This window comes from Macrobrachium rosenbergii, chromosome 42 (genome assembly GCF_040412425.1).
Source record: "Macrobrachium rosenbergii isolate ZJJX-2024 chromosome 42, ASM4041242v1, whole genome shotgun sequence".
NCBI lineage: Eukaryota > Metazoa > Arthropoda > Malacostraca > Decapoda > Palaemonidae > Macrobrachium > Macrobrachium rosenbergii.
This window is the reverse complement of record NC_089782.1, coordinates 16,625,622-16,651,652: the sequence shown is the minus strand read 5'-3', so window position 1 is coordinate 16,651,652 and position 26,031 is coordinate 16,625,622. Positions and strand designations below refer to the sequence as shown.

Sequence of the window (26,031 nt, the reverse complement as noted above, 5' to 3'; positions counted from 1 at the left end):
GATCAATTTTATTTCTATTTCATGTACAGATCCTATTTCTATTTCAACTTATGCATTTTCACCTGATTGGAGTTTCTCACACACTTCTGAGCAGAGTTTGCCCAGATTCTGGAATTCGTTTATATGAAAATTCAGAAGAATGAATAATTTATGTACTTATGAGTAAACATATGGCATCAGCTGGTCACTTTCACTAGACGTATGTAAATACAGCATTCACACACGCAGCGGACTTTCTACCTCTCGATTACCTACTATTCCTGGGTACGTCTCCCACCGTAAACATAACATAAAATAACTGTAAATAAAGGTTTTCAAAAGACAACATATTCAAAGACGTGAAGAAGATCTATGAAAGTGAGGGAGGTCAGTCAGTTAGTAAGTTTGGCCGCGATATCTTATGTAAATATATACATACATCCAAGTACAAAAGTCAGTGTATAATTGTGCGTTTAAGTGGAAAGACGAGATTAGACGAGTCTCTCTTGAAGATGATACCGGGAGACCTTGGATGGAAGAAGAAGAAGAAGAAGAAGAAGAAGAAGAAGAAGAAGAAGAAGAAGAGGAAGAAGAAGCTACCTGACACTAGACCTTTTAACGGTACCCCACCCTCTCCCTCCCCTGCATGGTTAGGGCCGGGTACCATGGTATGGCGGTATAGTGGGAGGGGTAATTAGGAGAGGAAGATGAGGGTAGGTAGGGTTGAGGGAAAAGGTTAGGCTGTGATCTCAAGAGAGGTGAGGGGTCTTAATGGCAAAACTGGAATTTCTGCAATAGAGAACAGTTGTGTGAAGTAAGTGCTTTGACAGAAAGACGGGAATTTTCCCAATGAATTCTATTTTTATTGGACATTATTCAGCATTTTCCTTTAAATAATAATAATAATAATAATAATAATAATAATAATAATAATAATAATAATAATAATAATAATGGAACGCAATGTGTGTCTAGATTTTCTCTGTGTGACGAAAGTAGTTTACGGGTAAATAATTACATGTTTAGACAGACCGTCGTTCAGCTTGGTGACATCCTTTTACTGATATATAAAATGAAGGTTTCCCATCCGAATTTCGGGGAGGGACTTAACGTTCCATGGGTCGGGACTTGCTGTCGCTACCTTCCATTAAATAATAACTGTTTTTAAGCAATATAATAATAATAATAATAATAATAATAATAATAATAATAATAATAATAATAATAATAATAATTGTTAATCACTGGCGAACAACTCTTGCGAATATGCAAAAAATGACTTAGCTTAAAAAACGATATTGAGTAATTCCTATTTCCTAATAAGACCTCCCTGTGCCGTACAGAACTTGAAGGATAAACCCAGGTAGGAACACGGATGAATAGGAATCACTGGAGCAAAGATTACAAAGTATATACTGGAAGAGGTATCTTGACTATTATTATTATTATTATACAGCATGAATACACGTTCGCCTGTACAAATATCCTTTACACCGTTTATGGTACATTCAAAAATAAACGATAATGTATACGTGTGTGAGCATATATACATATATATATATATATATATATATATATATATATATATATATATATATATTTATATATATATATGTGTGTGTGTGTGTGTGTGTGATGCATGTATGTATGTATGTATGTATGTATGTATGTATGCGTTAAGCAACAAATAATCCATTAGGATCGAATTTCTCCCTTAGCTTGACCAAGACTCGAACTTATGTACTATCAAAAAAGGCATGGGTTCGAATCCTGTTCAGGCTAGGTGAACATATAATTTCCTTAGGAAGTAAGCTATTCTTAAAGTATAGTGAAATGGATAATACTGGGTTATGGGTTGCTTAATGTTAAAAGTACCATGTGCAAAGATAGTAATATATTCTCGAATTAATCTACTCCCCAAGTACCTTCCGTACTAGTTCTTGATTACTCGAAGGTGACAATCGGAGTACAAGGCATTTTTAAAGTAATACTTTTAATAACCTTTTAGTTTAAGGAATTCCAGGACTGACAGCTTAATCCCTGAATGGGGCCGTTGCAGTGGGGTTTAACTGATAATTAGGGTTAGGAGCAAGATGTGTGTCTCTTCATCTTTTGAAAGTCTTGGAAAACGTGGTCTCCACTTTTTTCATGAAAACTTGGATTAGTTTGAGAGAGTATGCCTCTGCATCTTCTGAAGGTCATGGATTGTAGACATGTAATTTAACTCCTCTTCTAGGAATCCTGAATTATATCCTCTGAGAGTCCTGGCTCGGAGTACGTTGAAGAAACATGTCATGGTTTGGGGAGTCTCATGTAGATTAGGTTACAACATGGGATTTGTTATGTATCTACCTGGCTTATTAGATGTTTCACAGCTCTCTCTCTCTCTCTCTCTCTCTCTCTCTCTCTCTCTCTCTCTCTCTCTCTCTCTCTCTCTCTCTCCAACCAAAACGATGTCAGTATGTGGCCCCCTCATTACCAGAGAAGACCTCACTCCTGTCCGAGGTTGTCGAGGTTTTTCTCGACGTTGCCCCCAAGTTCATTCTCAGTTGTACTTAAAGCCATCCTCGATATTACCCTCAAGATATCGTTCACTGCTTTTCTCGCATCTGTTCTCGTATTCGTTCCTAAGCCGTCCTTTAATTTTTTTTTTTTAAATCTCTCTCAGGCTTTCTAGAAGATTTCGTTCATAGTTATGCCTAGGTTTAAAAGTGCCTAGTAATGTATGTTCAAGTAAAAGTTTTCCCTGAAAGTTTCATAATCTAATTAACCTCTAGAGTCTAGACTATCTGTGTTGACTATACTGAAGTCTATGTCTAACTCTCACCTTTTAGTTATATAGGTGTTCTTAGGGACAACTCTAGATCATCCTGAGGGCCAGAAAAAGGAATAAAGGTACCTCTAGCAGCAGGAACCCGTAAACTCGCTCCAGGTGTTTCAGTGCCGCACTTAGGAACTTCTCTCTATCGGCATTAAATTTAACCAATGAATGAAGATGACCTTAACAAGAAGATATCCCTAAAACATTGTACAGCATTTCATTGTCTTTATCAAGGACGTCCTGATGTCATCCTCACAGCCAGAAAAGGAAGGAAGGGATCCACAACAATAGAAATTCCATGTAATCACCCATACATGCCACTGTTATGTTCAGGGACCTCCCTACAGAAGGAAAGGAAGAAGGGACTCTTTCTCTCAGATGAACCCCGTGGAGACCCAGTCAAAGGTCTAGGAAGCTTTTGGGCCTTGATTTCAAGGTAAAATGAGAAGAGTTGATCTTGTTCGCCTCGACCTTCCAAGGTCAGCTATGGTGGGGCAGAACAAGGTTGGAAAATGAGACCGAGGAATGTGGGAAACATCATGAGCGCACAAATACATGTACATGGCCAAAAATGCGTGCGAGTGTATATACAGTACATACATACAAACACATGCACATATAAACACAGTTTTATCTTTTATTGATAACGGGGGACGTGGTTTCGTACCTGGGAAGTTACTATTTACCAGTAGCTTAGTCACGTCATAATAATAACAGCAACAAAAGCAATAATAATAATAATAATAATAATAATAATAATAATAATAATAATAATAATAATAATAATAATAATAATAATAATAGCATACTTACATACATGTATACACAAATGCATATATACATATAATATAAAGGAAATTCTCCGAATATGATCACACCAATGACCCGACGAAATTTGGTAAATGCATGAAAAATTCGTAGGATATTCACAAGAGAACTACAATTTTCATTCAGCTTAAAAACGGGTTTTTCCAATAATAGGTTAGAAAGAAAAATAATTGAATCCATCTTTATAAAAAAAAAAAGGTTTAGCAAGAATATGACGTACATGAATCGATTTCCAAGGGAAAGGTTAGGCTCTCTCTCTCTCTCTCTCTCTCTCTCTCTCTCTCTCTCTCTCTCTCTCTCTCTCTCTGTGAAAGGAAGATGACTTCGCTAGCTCATTCATTGTGTAAGATTTTCCTTTCTCTGTTTCATAGAGATGCTTTATCCATATTAATAATAATAATAATGATAATAATAATAATAATACTACTACTAATAATAATAATATTATTATTATTATTATTATTATTATTATTATTATTATTATTATTATTATTATTATTATTATTACTATTATATATTTAGAAAACCTAAGATAAATTGTCCTCTTAAAAACAAAAGAACTAAACAATGAAAAGGACAAGGCCTTCAAACGGGAGACCATTATTTTTCCTAAATAACATTCTTTAATTTCTATTGAAATACTCGTTGGTGACTATAAACGAATTACACTAAGTATTTAAAAAAAAATCATAAAATCACCTTATTACCTGGCTAAAGGATCGCAATTCTTAATCGTTACATCAGGCTAAAATAAAAACAAAACAACAATCAAAATGCTCCTTCCATTTCAAAGCTTATTTGTGGTCAAAATGAACTCTTTCATATAATACATAAATATTTTTTTCATAATGTCACTGTGAAAAAGAGATATACAGAATAAGACAAAGCCAAAGTCAATCATTTGGTTCGAATGGCATCGAGGACATGTAAAGGGACATTAGGTCGGGGAATTATGGGGTATAATTTGTCCATGAAATAATGGAAGTCGAACGTGAGCATAGGTTAGAACTAAGACTCCTGATATATTCGACAACGACAAACATACTTTCTGAAAATACTCCGCACAGACACAACAAAGGCCTAAAATTATGAGAGTATTTACTCAAAACCAACAGCCATATAGACACAAAACAATGGGAAACATTACAAAATTACTCAACCTGAAACTCTCTGGCAGGAATTCGTCAGTAGTAAAGAAATACTCATTAACAGCGTTTTTTGCACGTAAATTTTTACAAAATTATATGTGAAAAAACGAAGAACAAAACACTCTTTGCAAAATCTTCAGAGAAGAAGAATACGAAAAAGAAGACGAAGATAGAGTCGTGTTCCAATAATATTCAAGGACGACGTGGGTGACAGAGGTCGTTGAATTGGCAAAGTCTTCCAGTAAAGTCACAAGAAGTCCAGATCGTCTATTATTTGTAATTACGTTCGTCTCTCTGAAAAAAAGATCATCTATGCATGCGCACGTATGTCTAGATGAAATAATTATATACGTACACATACACACACACACACGTGTGCGTATACTTGTTGAGTGCCTTACCGTAAGAAATGACAGTAATGTAAGGGAGGGTCGAGACGGCGAGTTCCGACTAGGTACGTTACGTACCTTCCCGAAGTTTGGAAGACTTCATTCTGCAAACTTAAATAGGGGCCAGTGGTGAGTGGCTGGCCCTCGGCTTGAAGAATGCTTGTTTAAACTTAATTAGCCGTAGACTATGGCTGTTAGACACAGAAAAATATGCAGATGCACACTCGGTGCATTGGTGTATTCACATTTATGCATGTAGGACTGTCTGTATAAGCGCGTATTTGAATTTCTTTTTTAAAACAGCTCCACAAAATTGAAAAGTATGTAAAGCCAGAAATATCAGATAATGTATTTATTTGATATATGAGTGTTTAAATATGGAATGTACGATAAAAAATAAAAAAAAAAGAATGATAAGAAGAAAAATCGCAAGTATTATCGCTCAAACAGGTCGAAAAGTGCGCAAGAATCTGGCTCATAAATGTAGGTAAATAAAGAAACGAGAAGAAAAAATAAAAAGAATATCGACATAAGATGCCAGAGGAATCATGTACAAAGACAGTGAACCTCTACAACAATGATGGGAATTGAAGATATTAAAGATAAGATGAAGAAGAGCGTGTTATAGATGACACGTGAGATACGAATCTATGCAAAGAATCTATGAGAACGTAAAGCCTGAAAGAGAATGCAGTTCCACAGATGTCAAGAGCAAGAACCAAGATGATACGCCTACAAAAATTACAAGAAAAAACCTCTCAGCTGCACAGGAGGAAGATCTCAAACAACACGTGTAGAAAGGTAAACAAAACTAAGTAAGAACCAGGCTACGATATCAAGAAATATAATGAAGTATTGGCTTTCCCAGCAATAACAATAATGCCATCTACGAGGATTGTAGACACTAATCAGAGTGGGAAGATGAAATCCTTGAGATATATATATATATACATATACATACATACATACATACATACATACACACACACACACACACACACATATATATATATATATATATATATATATATATATATATATATACATATACAAAATACATGTTGAAAAGGAAAAGATCATAGCAAATTATAAGGAAGGTCAAGCAAAGTAAGTATCAAATGTGTAGGAAAAGAATAGCTTAATGAAAAATTAAAGAAGAAAAGTATATAATTTTACGAAGGCAAGCTAAAGATAACATAAAAATAAAACAATACAAAGAAACACAAGCAATAGGCACTGAAACATATAAGCCACACATATATATGTATATATATATATATATATATATATATATATATATATATATATATATATATATATATATATGTGTGTGTGTGTGTGTGTGTGTGTGTATTTATGTCTAGAAGGGCACGGCCCTAATTCTAATTTCTCAGCAAGTCCTCTGATGGGAGGCTACCGGCCTTATATACTTTTTTTTTTTTTCGTTAGCAGACCCTGACAGGCAGCAGAGTGAAGGCGATCCATGGACATATGCATGAACGTGTATATACCTTAATTGCTATATGCACACTGCATACTGTTCACTACATAATCGTTCTCCAACAATTAGGTGGACTCAGTGAGGAACTACGAAACAGTCACTGCCATAATGACTTCACCGTGTCATGTCCGAATCAAGAACAAAGCTATAACAGGCACGCAACGGTCTATAATATATTTATGATAGGCACTGTATTGTGTGGTAAATAGGTTTTGAGCTTTCTGGAAAGGAAATCAATTGTGCCAGCTTTGTCTGTCCGCCCTCAGATCTTAAAAACTACAGAGGGTAGAGGGCTGCAAATTGGTTTGTTCACCATCCAACCTCCAATTATCAAACATACCAAACTGCAGCCCTTCAGCCTCAGTAGTTTTAATTTTATTTAAGGTTAAAGTTAGCCATAATCGTGTGTCTAGCAACGATATAAGACAGGCCACCACCTGGCCGTGTTTAAGTTTCATGGGCCGCGGCTCATACAGCATTATACCGAGACAACCGATAGATAGATCTGCTGTCGGTGGCCTCGATTATACACTGTACAGATAACTCGATTTCGCCGAAGAAACTTCGGCGCTTTTTTTACTTTATATATAAATCAAATATTCGAGATTTCTAAAATGAACGAATTTCTGGCATGGGATAAAAATAAAAACACTGCTGTATGTGATACTGAAGTGAATAAGACCTTTGGTAGCATAGTAAAACAAGGAAAAAGAAGGTGAAGGAGAAAAACTGAGAGCAAAAAAGTTGTAATTTCTGGCTGAAGAGTAATGAAGTCCTTCTCCGTCGTCCTTGTTCCCTCTGCAATTACAAGACGTATGACTGAAACCCAATAAGCTGACATGGTAAATTAATTCTTGAACCCTCTTGGGGTCTGGTATTTCTTCAGGATCGTCAGGTACTTCTGGTTTTCTCCTGCTGGATAGACCTGCCTTTGGAGGGATGTAGGCGGGACCCTACCTTCGAAGGACTCCTTCTACTGAATGATATATAAATATACCACTTCATCGCTTGCAGCGGCAATATCTATCCAAGGAGCATAAAGACGATATACAGAAGGGGGAGCTGAAAGAGCCATCTCCAACGCCATTTGTTGCGTGGTGAAATAATTGGGCAACATGAAAATCGTAAGTTTGAACAAGTGTCGTGGTTATCCCTCAGTTCGCGAGTTTAGATTTTTAAGATTGTTTTAATTACCACTTTATCACTGAATACGTATATTGATTCATTTATACCCTTGATTTACTACCTTAAAATAATTATTAAGACTGTAAGATATTACGGAAGAAATTAATGTTCCTGAACTCGAAGTCTTCATATTTTTGCTTATGTTGTTCACTGTTTTCCTGTGCTGCTTAAGAACTGCACGTATATACACACACACACACTCACACACACATATATGTATATATATATAATGTATATATATTTTACATACGTATATATACATATATCCATAGATATGTGTGTGCGAGTGTTTGGGCGTGCGTATGTATGCAACAATTTACTTTATTATGCTTCATTTATATAAATACAGGTGAAATATGAGCGTGTGTGGCTATGGTCGTGTACATATATAGCCTGAGAATATTATAAATACACACATATGTATATATATAAGTATATATATGTGTGTATATATATATATATATATATATATATATATATATATATATATATATATATATATATATATATACTATATATATTATATCACACACATATCTATATCTATATATATATATATATATATATATATATATATATATATATATATATATATATTACATAAATACAAATATATATACATATGTATATGTGTGCTTATATACGGTACATATCTACGTGTTTTGTAAAATGTAATCCTGTCTTTCTGTCTCTCTCTTTCATTCATATCCTGCGGTACATTTGAAAACATTTCCAGTGATAAAGATTACAAATCATTATTTTCCTCTATCTTATGTTCTTCCTATCAGGGTGGCCCAATTGCCCTCTTCTCCATCGAAACTTTTTATTCTCATTTTTTTTCGTGAAAAAAACTTAGAAAATCTAAATTGAAGAAATGTGAAGGAAAGCCTTCTCTTGTCTCCATCTTAAGTCCACGTTTCGGGAAGAAGATTGCTACTTACCATATCGTTGAAATCACCGAGGCTCCAGTAGAAGATTTTTTTTTCTTACTATTTTTGTCTCCATCGTATTGGTCATATATCGATTATAAGGACAAACGTGAACACACACACATGTGCATGTGTTTGTCAGAATAAGGATGTTTGGCGTCAGGAGGAATGAAAACGGGACAATCACTGCGAAACGTATCACAAGTCACCAGTTTGTAAAGTCGTTGTCTAATAACCTTTTTGCGTGAATCTGACTGGATCATTGTGCTAAATATTAGATACATGTGAATACACATATACTTGTATATGCACACACACAAACATATATGTATATATATATATATATATATATATATATATATATATATATATATATATATATATATATATATATATATATATATATATATATATATATATATATATGTGTGTGTATATATGTGTATATTGTTACTTGTTTGTGTGTTTTTATGGGATTACTTTATATGTATTGTTATATATATATATGTGAGCATAATTAAATAATGTGTGTATATTTAAAGGTGTACATACAGATTTTTCTCATTATTATCAGTTACGTCTTATATTACTAGTACGCCTTTCATTCTACCTAAAAAGGCAAACAATGATGAATATGGTGATGACATGTAAACAACTATTTAGATAAATTAACTACCATAAAACAGTGGTCATACGCACACTGAAATCACTAAGATAAAAATATTTGGTTAGATGACAAGAAACGGTAATTTGTTTATTTAATAAAACGGACTTCAATGTGTGATCGGTAGCATTCTCGACTACCATGTGAGAAGACTTAGCTTCGTTTTATGGGCAAGTACGGCCTGATGGGAACACTGTTCAAAACTGTTAAATCTCTGGTGGCTTAAATAGTTAATTAAGTGCCTGGCAGTTAGGCGGTCGTAGCGGTCACAACTCGGGGTTAAATAAAGTGCTCATGGGGCTAGCAACCTCATCCCAAGAGACTGAAAACCGGAATACTAGCATCCTTTGGCACTTCCCTGTCTCATTATTATTATTATTATTTAATGACACCTTAGTTCATTTTTGAAGGAATAAATTGCCAGAAACTTCCATCGTACATCGTACAAGCGATTAACTATACAACTGATCATTCAATTAATCAATGTGAATAAATGATTATTAGTAAGAAACACAATCGCTTATGATTTTTAGTAGTGACTAATTAAGAAATCCGGCTGTCCGACAGCATATATATGCTGTTAAACAATCAACCAACTAAGAAAAATAAAATCAGTCAGTCCATCAGTTAAGAAGAAAACACACTTCATAAATCTAATCAATTAATCTAATTGGTTAATCAATCAAAATACCATATAATAATGATTAATCAAATAATAAAACGTTAATTCAGGCATCATTCCCAAACAATATGTCGAGCCATCATACATTGACGAAATCAAAATGGATTACTTTACTGATCACTCAGAAGAATAAACAAAACATTTTTTCACTGAATCGACCGATCAGTCATTGAGGATACCTCTGAACGGAAAACCAATAATTGAGTGACACAAATGAATAGAAACTTGATACTTGGGATAAAAATCAATTTACAGCAGGAAAAGAAGAAAGGAAGAAAGTGAGTTGAGAATAGAATAGACATACAATTGTCACCTATAATAAACACGTAAAAAATGCGCCGAAGTTTCTTCGGCGCAATCGAGTTTTCCGTACAGCGTATAATACTGTATGAATACGAGCCTCTCGATGAGCTGCAGTATGAAACTCTCAGCTACGACCGGGCAGCGCATAGTTGCCTCCTCAGATGCGGTCAAGTGAAGGTGCGTCGGCGACGCCTACGGAAAGGGGTGCCAGACGCACGACCTATGGCTAACCTGAACCTTTAATAAAATAAAAACTACTGAGGCTAGAGGGCTGCAATTTGGTATGTTTGATGATTGGAGGGTGAATGATCAACATACCAATCGGCAGACCTCTAGCCTCAGTAGTTTTTAAGATCTGAGGGCGACAGAAAAAGTGCGGATGGACAGACAAGGCCATCTCAATAGTTTTCTTTTACAGAAAACTAAAATTGTTGCTTGAGTGAAGCTCGATCACAAACACATGTATCCGGTAACAAAAACATAAAAGCAAACGAGGGGAGAAAATTAGATGTTGATATTCCAAAGCCCGCAAGTGTCACCTACAATCAAAATTCCCAACCGTAATCAACTCACGAGTTCTCGAAAGTAAAGGTTTCGATTCGTGCTGACCTGAGGTGCCCTTTTTGCTTCTCTAAGTCCTCTCTCTCTCTGTGTACATCCGTCAGACGGTTGTTGCTGTGATTATAACATGGACTCTGAGACGCTACAATTAACTTTGGCTGATTATCTCCATTATTCATTCTCAGGCGTTCTCTGGGCATGATACATTTTTTTGTTTTAAAATCCAGACGCTCTTCAATTAATTGGCTCAAAATCAAACGGCATAAAATTTCATTATTATTGTGGGAATTTGTACTCTTGTCATCACCATCATCAACGCTGGGTTTGCTTTTGGAAGACCTTTAATCAGCGCTTATTGAATCCAGTCAGAGTGGCCAAATTTATTTATCGATTACGGAAAGTTTTTAAATGTACCGTAACTAGTATTAATAAATACGTTTAATTTCATCCTTACTGCCTGTAGGCTTATTTGCAACAGCTAACCCATCAAAAGGAAAGCATTGAAAAATGGATACACAGAAAAGGATAATGATCAAGATGAAGATGAAGATGCTGTAATTATATGTTGGGGAGTCCCTCGGCTATTTCTCGATTGCTTCATGTTTTACAATCGGTCTACGAAGGTGCTTTATCATTTTCCCAGAAATATCTATGCTTTCACTTTTATTTTGGCTTTGCATTTTGCGTTAGTAAATAGACTACCACTTTGTTGGTTGTTTAGTTTCCGCCTTTATTAACGCAGAGGAATCCCACCCGTTCACAAACTGGACAAGTAGTCAGCTTTGAAATTTGATTCGTAAGATATTGTTACTTGGTTTGACAGTATTTTCAATCTTATCACCCTTATGCAATAGCTTCTTATTTTCTACATCGTTTGTTTGCAAAATGGCACAGAAAAATACACTGTATTCGACAAGCTGGTAAAATAATAAGTAAGGAATAATTCAAGAGGGATATTTCTTTAGCGAATTTTTCCTCGAAGAATTTTTTTTTCTTAGGAATATTTTCCCCTAAGGTGCACCCCTAGTGGTAGTTTTTCCTTGGAACCTTTTCTTTTACTATTATTATCCTTTAAGGAAATCTTCCTTAAAAGATTTTTTCCTTCGAATTTTTTTTCATGAAGGTATTTTCCCTGGGTTATTCTTCGTTAGTACATTTTTCCTTGTAAGATATTTTCCGTTACATAAATTTTCATATAGTCTTAAATTTTAAGAAATATTTTCCTAACGAATATTCTCCCTGAATAACATTGTACTCAGATGGTCTTTTCTGTAAGGAGGGTAGTTTCCTTTATCTTATTTTTCTTTAGGGATATCTCAGCAAACACTTTTAACGAATAGATATTTCCCTTGGTGGATATATACCTTAGGAAATTTTTTTTTCCAGGGAGAAATTTTCTTTGGAAGAATATATTCTTTAGGTGAGCTTTTCCTCGTGGGATTTTTAATGAAGGATCATTTCCTTGGAAGGATATATTCACTAAAGGATTTTTTTTCCTTTGTCAAACTTTTCCAGGTGAATACTTCATATGGAGGGATGCAAGCATTGTGGAAGATTTGCCTTATGGGATTTTTCCAGATATTATTAACCTTGGAAGTATATATTCCTCAAGGGATTACTTTTGGTGGTATGCTTCACTGGGGGAAATATTTCCTTGGATGGTTGTCTATTAAGTAATAATTTCTCCAGGTGATTACAGACATTTTCCTTTCGGGGAGTCTTTTCTATGGATTTTTCCATTTTCTCTTGTGGGATATTCTCCCAGTGACACTCTTCAACACAGATGTTTTCCTGTGGAATGTACTCCTTGGCAAATTATTTTCTTGGGGGATACCTTCCTTGTGGGATATTTTCCTGGGAATGTTCTTCTAAGAAGACATTATCCATGGGAGATATAGACTTTGGCCAACTATTTTTAAGGGGATATGTTCCTTTTGTGACCTTTTCATAAACTTATTTTTTTACAGGACTTTCCACACTAGTAGTGAGGCAAAGTGATACAAAACTTATGATTATCATCACCATGATTATTATAAAACCGTTTTGGTTGAATTATGGTTGAAATACGAAGGTGACCAGGCTCTCTGGAGCTCCATATAAGAAACATACAAATAACGAAGTTTGGTGATGTTGCTCGTCTAGTACATCTAAGTTTATTAAGAAAAGGTGGTTTTTAACAGACTTTGTCCTCCGGAAACCTTTAGTGATCAGTTACAAGAATGCTAGATTCAAAGTGTATGAAAGAATGGGAGTTGAGGAATTATTGGATTACTTTTTTGTGACTGTCAATGTTTTCCTAAATTCTATAACTCAGTGAACTGATAAATTCATTTACTGCTATTTACCGCTTTCAGATCATATTCATAGCGACTCTGGCTTTAGCCTCGGGCCGCCCTCAGGATCTAGAGGATCCAGAACCTGTGGAGGTCATCGAAATTCTTCGCGACGAAAGAGTGCAGCCCGAAGAAGGTGCATACTCCTTCCAGGTGGAAACGGAAAATGGAATCGTGCAGAAGGAGGAAGGAGTTGCAGGAACTCAGGGGCAAACTAACGTGGAGGGATCCTTCAGGTATGAATATTTTGCTTACGGTCGTAAATTGGGATTACAGTTACAGTGGTATAAAACACAAATATGTACATATTGTTAAAATAAGTCTTCTAGAGGTCATAAACCACTTTTGATCAATTCCCCATGCCATTCACTTATTGATTATATAAAACTCTTCCTTACTGTGTTGTCTAAATCATATAACCTGCCTAATACCTTGCCCATTTTGGTCATAATAAAAAAACATAACTTTGTCCGTTCATTCTTCCTGGATACAAATTCTCCCGGACGCTGCATAAACACTTATTAAAACTAAAATCTTACAGAACTAATCATATCTGAAAAAAAGAACGTTACCGTCATCATCCATGTGCTCAGACAGAAGTTATATATTACTCCTCGCCCGCGAAAAAAAGCCTATGTTTTATGGTCTTTGTACTGGGATAACAACAACAGTAGAAGCTGAAATAATAATAATAATAATAATAATAATAATCTGGTTAAAAGGGCATTAACATTAATGTCATACTTGATTATCATTTCCTGAGAGAGAGAGAGAGAGAGAGTTTGAAAGCTAGAGACACGCTCATACACACAGATTTACATACATACACACGCACACACACCCATATATATATATATATATATATATATATATATATATATATATATACATACATATATATATATATATATATAAGAGCCTCGATGGCTCAGTCGGTTACAGCAGCAGCTTCGGACTTCGTAGAGGTCTGTAGCGCGGGTTCAATCCCGCAAGCCGGCTGATCAGAGAGGCAGACACTTTGCTATCCGTGTAGACATCCCGGGATTATATATGTAATCAACGGATAGGTTTGCTTAAAAAGCAAATGGATGTTACAGACTAAATACACACACAAAACAAAGCCACTACAACACCTTCTAAAAACATAACAAACATCTCACACGTCTCGAACGCTCGCCATACCCGCGCAATAACTTCTCGCTGCTGGGAAGAAAGGGTGTTGGGTCTGGTATGATACATGAAACATACGTACCGGGGTCTAAGCGATGTCAGGCAGGGCAGCCGATCGAGACCACAGGTCTACCCCAAAGCCAAATCAAAAAGTCCTTCAAAAGAAGGCATCGTGCTTACCCCATACAAAAATGGGAATAAAAGCACGTTAAAAGAAAAAGAAGAAGATATATATATATATATATATAGTGTGTATATACTAAATTTTATAACAATGATAGCCTAAGGATAATAAACTATATTTATTCTTGCCGATGTCTAGCCCAGGAATGACATGTTTCACCCCTGTCCCCTAAGAGTACGTAGAATAAAAGTACCTGGATCCGATCTTTGGAATAATATTAGTAACGTCCCTAAGGTCGGGACTTGATGTCTCGACCCTCTCTTATATTACGCATACCACTATCAATTTTGACGAGAGGACATACCTTGCAGTTACCCTCTGGAAGACGGCACTGTGGTCGAAGTGTCCTACATCGCGGACGAGAACGGATTCCAGGTGCAGTCTCCTCTCCTTCCGGTGGCCCCTGAGTTTCCCCACCCAATTCCGCAGTTTGTCCTTGACCAAATTGCCTTCGCTGAGGAGCAGAGGAGGCTCGAGCAACTGAAGAGCTTTGAGGATCCCAGCAGCGTTGAGGAGCAGCTAGTCGAAGTGCAGGAGTAGCTGTAGTTGTAGAGATAATACTTTATTTTTTCTTTCCTTCTTAAGATTAGAAACAACACGAATTTGAATGTATGATATAACTTATGCAGCTATGAAATTGCACATATCTCTATAAATAACACTAAATTCATAATTATAAACAAAATCATATCTGTAAATATGAGGCTGAATTCACTCAGCAATTGAAAAAACCAAGACAATATACAAAATATAGGACTGGAAACACCGACTGTCATTCGGAAAGACTATCAGTATCTCAGCATATAAGACTGAATTCACTCATAACAAATAAGAAACAACACAACACTCTCAAGACTAAAAATATCCCACTGTGTGCGTCTTGAGCCTGGGAAACATAATTGGACGCTTTATGGTACCTTAAAATTTTCAGAATATCAAATCAACGAAAACTGAAAACCTGAAGAAACGAACAAAAAACATTAAATGCTGCAGAAAATTCATGAGTCTATTAGTCCTAAAAGAAACCATTCTTCTCGCTAAGATTCTTCAGTCTCTTGTAGATCTAAAGGAGCAGCAGCAAAGATTCAGGTTTCTCTCTCTCTCTCTCTTAGAATTAAAGATAGACCAAGAACGAAAGACATTTTCCATTTTCCTCTTTGCTCTGTTTGTGTGCGTGTGTGTGTGTGACACATACGACCTTCGGCTACCTTTCCTCATTATATATTTAATAACAAGGACCATGATTCATGTAAGACCTCTTTATATTTTCGTATTTGAAGATGAAATAAAGCGTCTATAAACCGTGTAAAGTTCGTTTCTCACCTTTTATGAAACAGTGTCATAAAACTAAACTCTTTCATTTCTAATGAATCTTAAAAATTACGGAGTATGCATGTACAAAAATAAAACTTTTATATTTACTGTGGCATTTTTTATCGTGAGTTTGTTTTTATATGTACTAAGAACATTTTAGAAATCGAAGATTGAAAGTCCATCCCTTGTATAGACAAAGGACACTGAAACAGAAGAATGAAACATTTTGGCGCCACTTCCTTTAAGGGGGAAAGGCTGAACGCTCCGGTAAGTAATAATTTCTGAAAGATATCTAGTGATAGTTCTTAAATACCAGAAATACAAGTTCGATCTTTGAAGAAATCATATTTTCATTTATTCATAGATTTGTTTAATACTGTTATGATTTGACAATTCTTACTTTAACAATACATCAGGTTATATCCTTTCTATAAATGTGTAAATTAATATTTTTATTTCTTTATTTGTCTTGCAATATTTTCATGCATCAGTAAATTTATTGTCACTGTTACCTGCGTTTATTTTTTCTGCAATATGTTCACTTGTTCATAAATCCGTAATGCGGATTAAAATATATATATGATGATTTTGCTGTCTCGAATATTTTAGTTGTTAATATTAATTATATGTGTGGTTGAACTAGCGATTAATGTACAAACAAAACGAGGTGAAAGAATTGCCATCAGAAATAAAATAGTTCTCAGACTGTTGAAGACGAGTAGTTACGAGAGATTGTGTAGAAATTATATTGGTATTTCAATATGGACACCAAATGTTCTGTCAACAAAGTAGAAAGGTATTCACAAGTGCTAATCTGTTGTGAGGTAGAAGTGTTAAATAAAAAGGCCTCAGTATCTACACACCTTACCCTTGCATCCAAGCTGATGACGGTGCGAACAAGACGACTATAACCTGATGAAGTCGTAAAAGTGTTACAGTGAAGTGGCTTAAATTTCTAAGAAATCAAATACTTGTATGCAAGACAGAAGACTTACAAGGCGATATATGGGAGAGATGCCAATCAAGGAAAAATCTGTGAGAAATATAGTAACGCAGAATGTGAATTAATAGCGGTAGAATTTGAATCTGAAAAATTAGTGAACATTGTAATATATAGACCCCTAATACTAAAGAGTTTGACATAATAATTGAAAAATTGGATGAAATATGTAGAAATCACAAGGACTGGACTATACTCCTAACTGGAGACTTTAACTTTCCTTTTGTAGAGTGGAAAGAACGAATAGGAGACTGTGGTTGTATTTATACATATAAAAAAGAGAGCAATAGTAGTGCAGAAGATAGGCAATTTGAAAAGCTATTAGATATGCTACTAGAACATCACATTCAGCAAATAAATCACCTACCAACAAGAAAGGATAATATTTTAGATCTAGTATTTGTGAACGAGGTGAACTATGTTAAAGAAATAATAGTATATAACACGAGTATTTCGGACCATAATGTCATAGAACTAACAGTCCGTTCCAGAACATATGAAAACAGAGAAAAGCAAGAAACGAAAAATGGGAAGGATATGGAAAATACAATTTCTATAGTAAGAATATAAATTGGTCAAAAATAAATGAAGAATTAAACAAAGAATGGGAAAATATATTTGTAAGTGATGATATACAGGTAAATACCGATATATTATATAAAATATCAGAGGAAATAGTGGAAAATATATACCGAAGAAAAAAGTAATCATCAGTCACGAATTCCAAGAGACAGAAGGATCTTGTTCCAGAAAATTAGAAAGTGGAAAAAAGCTCTTGCAAAAGAAAAGAATGCATGGAAAGTGATGGAACTAAAAAGTAAGATAGAAAATGCAGAACAAAAGATTATACAATCAAAAGAAAATGAAAAAGGGAACCTAGAAGAAATGACACTACAAAATATCAAGCAAAACCCTAAAATTTTTTATTCATATGCAAAAAGATGAATAAAATAAGAGTAGAAATAGGCCCTCTAAGAATTGAAGGGCGATTAACGAATAAAAAAGGAAATATGTAACATATTAGCAGAAAGATATAAGAGTGAATTTACACCTAGAATTGAAAATGAAGATAATGATACAGAAATAAGAGATGAAAATACTGAATACTTATCAGATATAGATATTACAGAAGCCGATATTGTGCAGGCTATTAATGAAATTAAAAATGGATCAGCAGCAGGACCAGATGGAGTACCTGTCATATTGTTAAAGAAAGTGGTTCATTCAATCGCAAAGCCGCTAGCAATATTATTAAGACAAAGTATAGATACAGGCAAGATTTATGATGAGCATAAATTAGCATATATTACTCCTACTTTCAAAAGTGGTTCAAGACTAGAGGCAAGTAATTATAGGCCTGTGAGTCTGACATCTCATATTATGAAAGTATATGAAAGGGTAATAAAAAAAAAATATAATGAAACATTTAATGAAAAATAGCTTGTTCAATATAGGACAACATGGTTTTGTACCAGGAAAAGTACACAAACCCAACTGTTAGTCCACCATGAAAGCATATATAAAAATATGATAGATGAAAAAGATACAGATGTGGTTTACCTAGACTTTGCAAAAGCTTTTTGACAAGGTAGATCATAATATATTAGCGAAAAAAAAATGAGAAAACATAACATTGTTGACAAAGTAGGAAGATGGATAAAAGAATTTTTGCAAAACAGAAAACAGATAGTGATTGCAAACGATGAGAAATCGGATGAAGCTACGGTAATATCCGGTGTACCACAGGGTACGGTGTTAGCTGCATTGCTGTTTGTGATTATGATTGCAGACATAGACAGTAATGTTAAGGACTCAGTAGTAAGAAGTTTCGCAGATGACACAAGAATAAGTAGAGAAATTGCTTGTGATGAAGATAGGAACTCGCTACAAAGAGACCTAAATAAAATATATAAATGGGCAGAGATAAATAGGATGGTATTTAACTCTGATAAATTTGAATCAATGAACTATGGTGATAAAGTAGGAATGCTATATGCATATAAAGGACCTAATAATGAGACAATCACAAACAAGGAAGCAGTTAAAGACCTTGGTGTGATGTTGAATAGGAATATGTTATGCAATGATCAAATAGCAATTCTATTGGCAAAATGCAAAGCAAAAATGGGAATGTTGTTCCGGCACTTCAAAACAAGAAAAGCTGAACACATGATTATGCTTTATAAAACGTACGTACGTAGTCCACTTGAATATTGCAATATAATATGGTACCCACACTACCAAAAGGATATTGCACAAATAGAGAGTGTACAAAGGTCATTTACAGCTAGAATAGAAGAAGTTAAGGACCTTGACTACTGGGAAAGACTACAATTCTTAAATTTATATAGTCTTGAAAGGAGAAGAGAACGCTACATGGTAATTCAAGCATGGAAACAGATAGAAGGAATTACCGAAAATATCATGGAACTAAAATTATCAAAAGAGCAAGCAGAGGTAGATTAATAGTGCCAAAAACTATACCAGGAAAATTAAGGAAAGCACACAGGACATTAATCCACCACGCACCAGCATCGATAATGCAGCGTCTATTCAATGGGCTACCAGCTCATCTGAGGAACATAACAGGAGTGAGCGTAGATGTGTTTAAGAATAAGCTCGACAAATATCTAAGATGCATCCCAGACCATCCAAGACTGGAAGATGCAAAATATACCGGAAGATGCGTTAGCAACTCTCTGGTAGACATCAAAGGCGCCTCACACTGAGGGGACCTGGGGCAACCTGAACGAATTGTAAGGTCTGTAAGGTAAGGTAAGGAGCTTCTGTATATGTTCGTAGCGTGGTTGAAAAGACTTAAAGACCAGAATCTTAAAAATGGTTTCTTCCTAATGGGTTGGGGCTAACCTCGTTGAAGACCTCCCAGTTTTCATTATCTCTCTCTCTCTCTCTCTCTCTCTCTCTCTCTCTCTCTCTCTCTCTCTCTCTCTCTCTCTCTCTCTCTCTCTCTCTCTCTCTCTCTCTATATATATATATATATATATATATATATATATATATATATATATATATATATATATATATACACCAAGGGCACTCTCAACAATCGCCTAGCGAACAGGTACCTAATTTGCGGTTGAGATCAAGTTTGCGGATCCATAGGTAGTAACTTGACTGAGAGTCGAGAGTCGAAAGTATGACCACTACATCATGGGGACCACAGAGAGAGAGAGAGAGAGAGAGAGAGAGAGAGAGAGAGAGAGAGAGAGAGAGAGAGAGAGAGAGAGAGAGGAGCTTCGCGTTTTATCTATGACTGATTCAATTTTTCACGCCCATTGTTATTAGATTTTCCTCATCTGGAAGTCAATGTTACTTATTGTATTTAAATGGTAGCCTCCGCTTTTCTTACGTACTTATACATATACATACATACATACATACATACATACATACATACATACATACATACATACATACGTCCTACGGATGTCTATAGATTATTATTCCAATATGATATATTTGAGTACATAGCAATAAGGACGCGCATGCACACACATACACACACACACACACACACACACATATATATATATATATATATATATATATATATATATATATATATATATATATACATATATATGTATACATAATATATATATTTACTTATGTATGTGTGTATTTATATGTATGTATATACATATATGCATACACACACACACACACACACACACACACACATATATATATATATATATATATATATATATATATATATATATATATATATATATATGTATATATAAACACCCAGGAGGACAAGACTCTATCTTCGATTGACAAAAACATTAAACCCTAAAAATAATCTTTCAGTTTGGAAATGTCTAACGCGTGCGCGAGCACGCGAGAGAGAGAGAGAGAGAGAGAGAGAGAGAGAGAGAGAGAGAGAGAGAGAGAGAGAGAGAGAGAGAGCAATGCCTTCTGACCTATGGAAATTTTCACCTCCTGAAAAATCCATTGTATGAACAGAATTTCTCTTTTATTTTCACGTGATTTTATTTCTTTTTTCTCTCTCTCGTTTTAACTGCATTTGTTCCTCTACTACTGCTGCTACTGCTACTGCACAAATACTACTACTATCCTGTGTTACTATTACTTCCTCAAGAGAAGTTATGATGATGCGATTTTGTATTTGCGAGTAATTTTTTTCTATTTCTCCTCTTATTTTACTTCCCTACTCCTCATATTCTTATGAGTGCTAGTACTAACTGCTGTTACTGCTGCATCAGCCTCTACTCTCTCTCTCTCTCTCTGTCTCTCTGTTGCTATCACTCCAATGAAAAGTAGCTATAATAAGTCTGTATTTTTTTTTAGTAATTCCTTTAATTTTTCTCTAAGATTTCCTCCTCCTCCTCCTCCTCCTCTTCCGCTCCTTCTTCGCCTACAACTACCATTTACCGCTGCTTTTGTTACTCCATATTTTGCATACAACAGTTAGTAACAGGGCAACAAAAACATGATTGTCCCATAAACATTCCAGATATCGATCAAAAATACCTGAGTTACTCCATATAATAAAAGGACAAGATGATTGTTTGCAGAGAATTTTTCCACCAGGAAATATCAAAGGCTGAAGGACGAGAGGTGGGCAGAGGCAGAAATATATGGATGAGGTAAGCAGAGTGACTTGCAGCGAAGAAACAGCACTAGGGGTGATGCACATGACAAGAAATAGGCCAATGAGGTAGAGCTTTCAGTGCTACTTAAGACAGTGATCACATAAGACTTTTCTATTATAGCTTTCAATGTTCCCAAACACATTAATCCCATAAGATAGTAGGGATTTGATTTCAATGCTATTTTAGATAGTGATCTCACAGCATTTGGTAGGGTAGATTTTGATGTTGATTAAACTAATGATCTTATAAGAATTATATATTTATTATATGTTACATTTAATGCCCCGTGATATTGTGATCCTATAAAACAGAAATTTAGATTACAATGTTACCTAAGATAGTGATCTTATGATTTTTTTTATTACAAATTCCAAAAAAGGTGTGAAATCTTACATTTTAAATTTCATTAAAATGGTGAGAGATTTTATATTTCTGATTTCAATATACCCTGATCTAGTACTCTGATAAAACACAGAAGTTTAGATTTCAACGTGTCCTATGACAGCGATCTCCTATATCTGATTGCAGAGTCCAGTGCTTTCTGACAGCAGTCTCAGAGGATATCACTTTACATTTCTATGCTCCTACAGATAGTGATCCCACAAATATTTTGTTAGATTTTAGACTTTAATGCTCCCTCATGCAGTAATTCCATAATATAATTTAGTTCAGATTTCAATGCTATTTCAGATAGTGATCCCAATGGATGCTGAATCCTAGACTTCAATGCTCACTGGAATAGTGACCTCGTAGGATGAGCATTTCGATTTCAATGCCCCATGCCATAATGCTCCCATAGGTTAATGAAGCAGAGTTTTTAAGGGTGTTTAAGACAGTGATCATATAAGATTTTTCTATTATGGATTTCAATGCTACCAAACACAGTGATCCCAAAAGATAGTTTTTATTTCGGTGCTATTGTAGATTGTGATTTCACAACATTTGGAAGCGTATATTTTGATGCTCATTAAACTAGTGATCTTATAAGAATTATATATTTATATTTCAGATTTTAATGCCCCTGACATTGTGATCCTGTAAAACATAGAAATTTAGGGTACGATGCTACCTAAGTTAGTGATCCATGATATTTTTTATTACAGATTCCAAAAAAGTGTGGGGCGTTAAATTTTTAAATTTCATTAAAATGGTGATAGATTTTATACTTCTGATTTCAATGTCCCCTGATCTAATAATCTGATAAAGTGCAGAAGTTTAGACCTCAGTGTGTCTGAGGACAGTGATCTACTACAGTATTTCTGAATAAAGAGTCCAGTGCTTTCTAAAGGCAATCCCAGAAGACATCATTTTGCATTTCAGTGCTCCTACAGATTGTGATCCCACAAAGATTTTGTTAGATTTTAGATTTCAATACTCCCTCATATAATAATCCAATAGTATAATTTAGTTTAGATTTCAAAGCTACTTCAGATAGTGATCCCACTAGTAGTTAAATCTTAGACTTCAATGCTCATTGGAATAGTGACCTCTCAGTTGCGCATTTCTGATTTCAATGCTCCATGCCATAATGATCCCATAGGTAAATGAGGTAGAGCTTTTAATGCTACTTAGGACAGTGAGATTTTTCTATTATTGATTTCAATGCTCCTAAACATGGTAATCCCATAAGATGGTAAAGATTTTATTTCAATGCTCTTTTAGATAGTATTCTCACAACATTTGGAAGCGTAGATTTTGATGCTTGTTGAACTAGTGACCCTATATGAATTATATATTTCATATTTCAGACTTTATTGACCCCTGACATTGTGATCTTATAAAACATAGATATTTGGCTTACAATGTTAGTGATCTCGTGATATTTTTTATTACAGATTCTGAAAAAGGTGTGGGGTCTTAAATTTCATTAAAATGGTGATAGATTTTACATTTCTGATTTCAGTAACCCTTGATCTAGTAATCTTATAACATATAGAAGTTTAGATTTCAATGTGTCTTAGGACAATGATCTCCTGTTTCTGAATAGAGATTCCAATGCTTTCTGACTTAGTAATCTCAGAAGAAATGCCTTAGCATTTCAATACTCGTACAGATAGTGACCCCACAAGATTTAGATATTCGAATTGTAATGCTTATTAAAATAGTGACCTCACAAGAGTTAAAATTTAGATTACCAAGTTTCAGAGTCTCTTTACATGGGGAACCTATTAGGCATAGAAGTATAGAAATCAATATAATTAATTATAGTGATCATATAGGATTTTATTAAAGAATTTAGTGCTTCCCGACAAAGTAGTCTCAATAAATTTTACATTTTAAATTTTGAATTTCATCGCTTTCTATTAAGGTAAAATTCCAAGACTTTAATTACGTATTTCAAATATGTTTCCTAAATAGAGACCTCATAATAATCTCATAAGACTGTCAAATTTTAGATAACAGATTTTAGTGCACTCCTACAAAGCATTCGCTGAAGGTTTCGGTGTTCAGATGTCAACTGTCCTCACCTAGTGATCTCATTTATTGTGAATTCTAATGATTCTTGGCATAGTGATCGTTAGGAGAGGAGCGGAATTTCAAAGTCTGATAACTATTTTACACGAAGTTTTGAGAAAGAAAAACTTAAATGGATATGTTTTATATTTTACTCACTGTCTAAACGTCGTTAGCACCAAGTGGTACGTAAAATGAGACAGTGATAAAATAAAAGATGAAAGATGTTTAAAAATTAATACAACGAAGTTCAAGTGACCTAAGGAGAATTGAAAATGCAGCAGCTGTATTTCCAAAGGGATACAGTTCAGTTAAGAACGTAATAATGTAGGTAGCATCAGGCGTGAAAACCGTGCAATAAATTTGCTGAAAAATTATATTTTTTAATAATGGAAAAGATACAATCTTGCAGACTAGGAAGAATGTAACAGGAGACCAATGGAAATTAAGAAAGTATATTTATAACATAAAAATTATCACATATCCAGAGAGCGAATGTGGGGTTAAAGGTTTGGGGGGTTGGGACACCTGGAGTATGAAGCTCCCCCTAACACTCGTCCTACCCATCCATGATATTGTGACCCATAAATTGGTGAAAGGAAAAGAGAAAAGAAGTTACCTTGCAGGGAGACAGGAGCCGACCTCATCTAACACCTCGGGAGAACACATTTTATGAGACAGAGAGATAGATAAGAAAATGGGTACTGGGGGAAAAGAAAACGCAAGATTGACAGATATATGAATAAATATAACAAAGCAGATAAGGAAAAAAATACATTATTTAGGACACTGATAGATAGATAGATAGATGAGGGCAAAGAGAATAGGGCCACTTCTCCCGACGCCCAGTGCCTCTCGTTCCAGCTCCAAAGATCCATGACAGGTCATGTATGAATTAGGGTCAAAGAGGTAGGAGAGAGAGAGAGAGAGAGAGAGAGAGAGAGAGAGAGATTTGGGGGAAGAGAGCGGTGGAAAAGTAATATATGTATATTTATATATATGCGTATATATATATATATATATATATATATATATATATATATATATATATATATATGTACTGTATATGTGTGTGTGTGTGTGGGTGTGTGTGTGTTTGTGTCTGTGTGTCATGCGCACATACAGGGAGAGAGAGTAAAAGAGAAAGAAGAAAAACGAATATCCTCATCTTCATCATTTTATGCTAATATTGACCTCATGTAAAGAAATATACGACACCGAAGTGAATTGAAGCATGGAGATCATAAAATATTGCATTTTCATATTCAAAAAGAGAAAGTGAATGACACGTAGAATATTTTTTGATCAGAACATCATTTGTGCGTATGCATGTATGTGTATGTGTGGGTGTGTGTGCGGATGAGTGTGGATATATGTAGGAGTATGACTAGTGAATATGATTACACTATATACTCATATATATATATATATATATATATATATATATATATATATATATATATATATATATATATATATATATATATATATACATATATATATATATATATATATATATATATATATATATATATATACATATATATATATATATATATATATATATATATATATTTTTATATATATATATATATATATATATATATATATATATATATATATATATATATATATATATACTAAAGACTACGAGAATCTCATGCACCTTGATATCAAAGGAATTTCTCCATTCGCCTCGAATCTCGAATCTTGGATTACATGCACTAAGATCCAACTCTTTAATCCACTGAGCCACCAACTGGATAAGCAGAGCTTTCCTCCTTCTTTTATGTTCCTCTTTCCCTTCTGGTCAAGCCAGCGTATTTGTTTCTGTATGTCTTTCCCTTCGGTTTTTGTGTGTACATAAAAACAAAACATATAGTCTGAGAAATAGAAAATATTTTGCATTAATCATTCACTGAAAATTTGGTTTACCTTGAACAGAT

The 26,031-nt window shown here is 34.5% G+C and overlaps 1 protein-coding gene and 1 long non-coding RNA gene across 2 annotated transcripts in view; one reads left to right on the top strand and one right to left on the bottom strand.

The window, feature by feature from the left end:
• Window positions 1-7,285: 7,285 nt before the first annotated feature.
• Window positions 7,286-15,678, top strand: LOC136827997 (cuticle protein AMP4-like). The gene is made up of 3 exons (XM_067085611.1): window positions 7,286-7,790; window positions 13,345-13,559; window positions 14,989-15,678. Exons 1-3 carry the CDS (start codon window positions 7,782-7,784, stop codon window positions 15,215-15,217), a joined length of 453 nt encoding a protein of 150 aa, XP_066941712.1. The 5' UTR covers window positions 7,286-7,781; the 3' UTR covers window positions 15,218-15,678.
• The window catches only part of LOC136827998 (uncharacterized), a 143,567-nt gene continuing 132,629 nt past the window's right edge, over window positions 15,094-26,031 (bottom strand). The window contains exon 3 of the long non-coding RNA XR_010849877.1: window positions 15,094-15,217. This is a non-coding gene — a long non-coding RNA (uncharacterized lncRNA). The remainder of the gene's footprint in view (window positions 15,218-26,031) is intronic.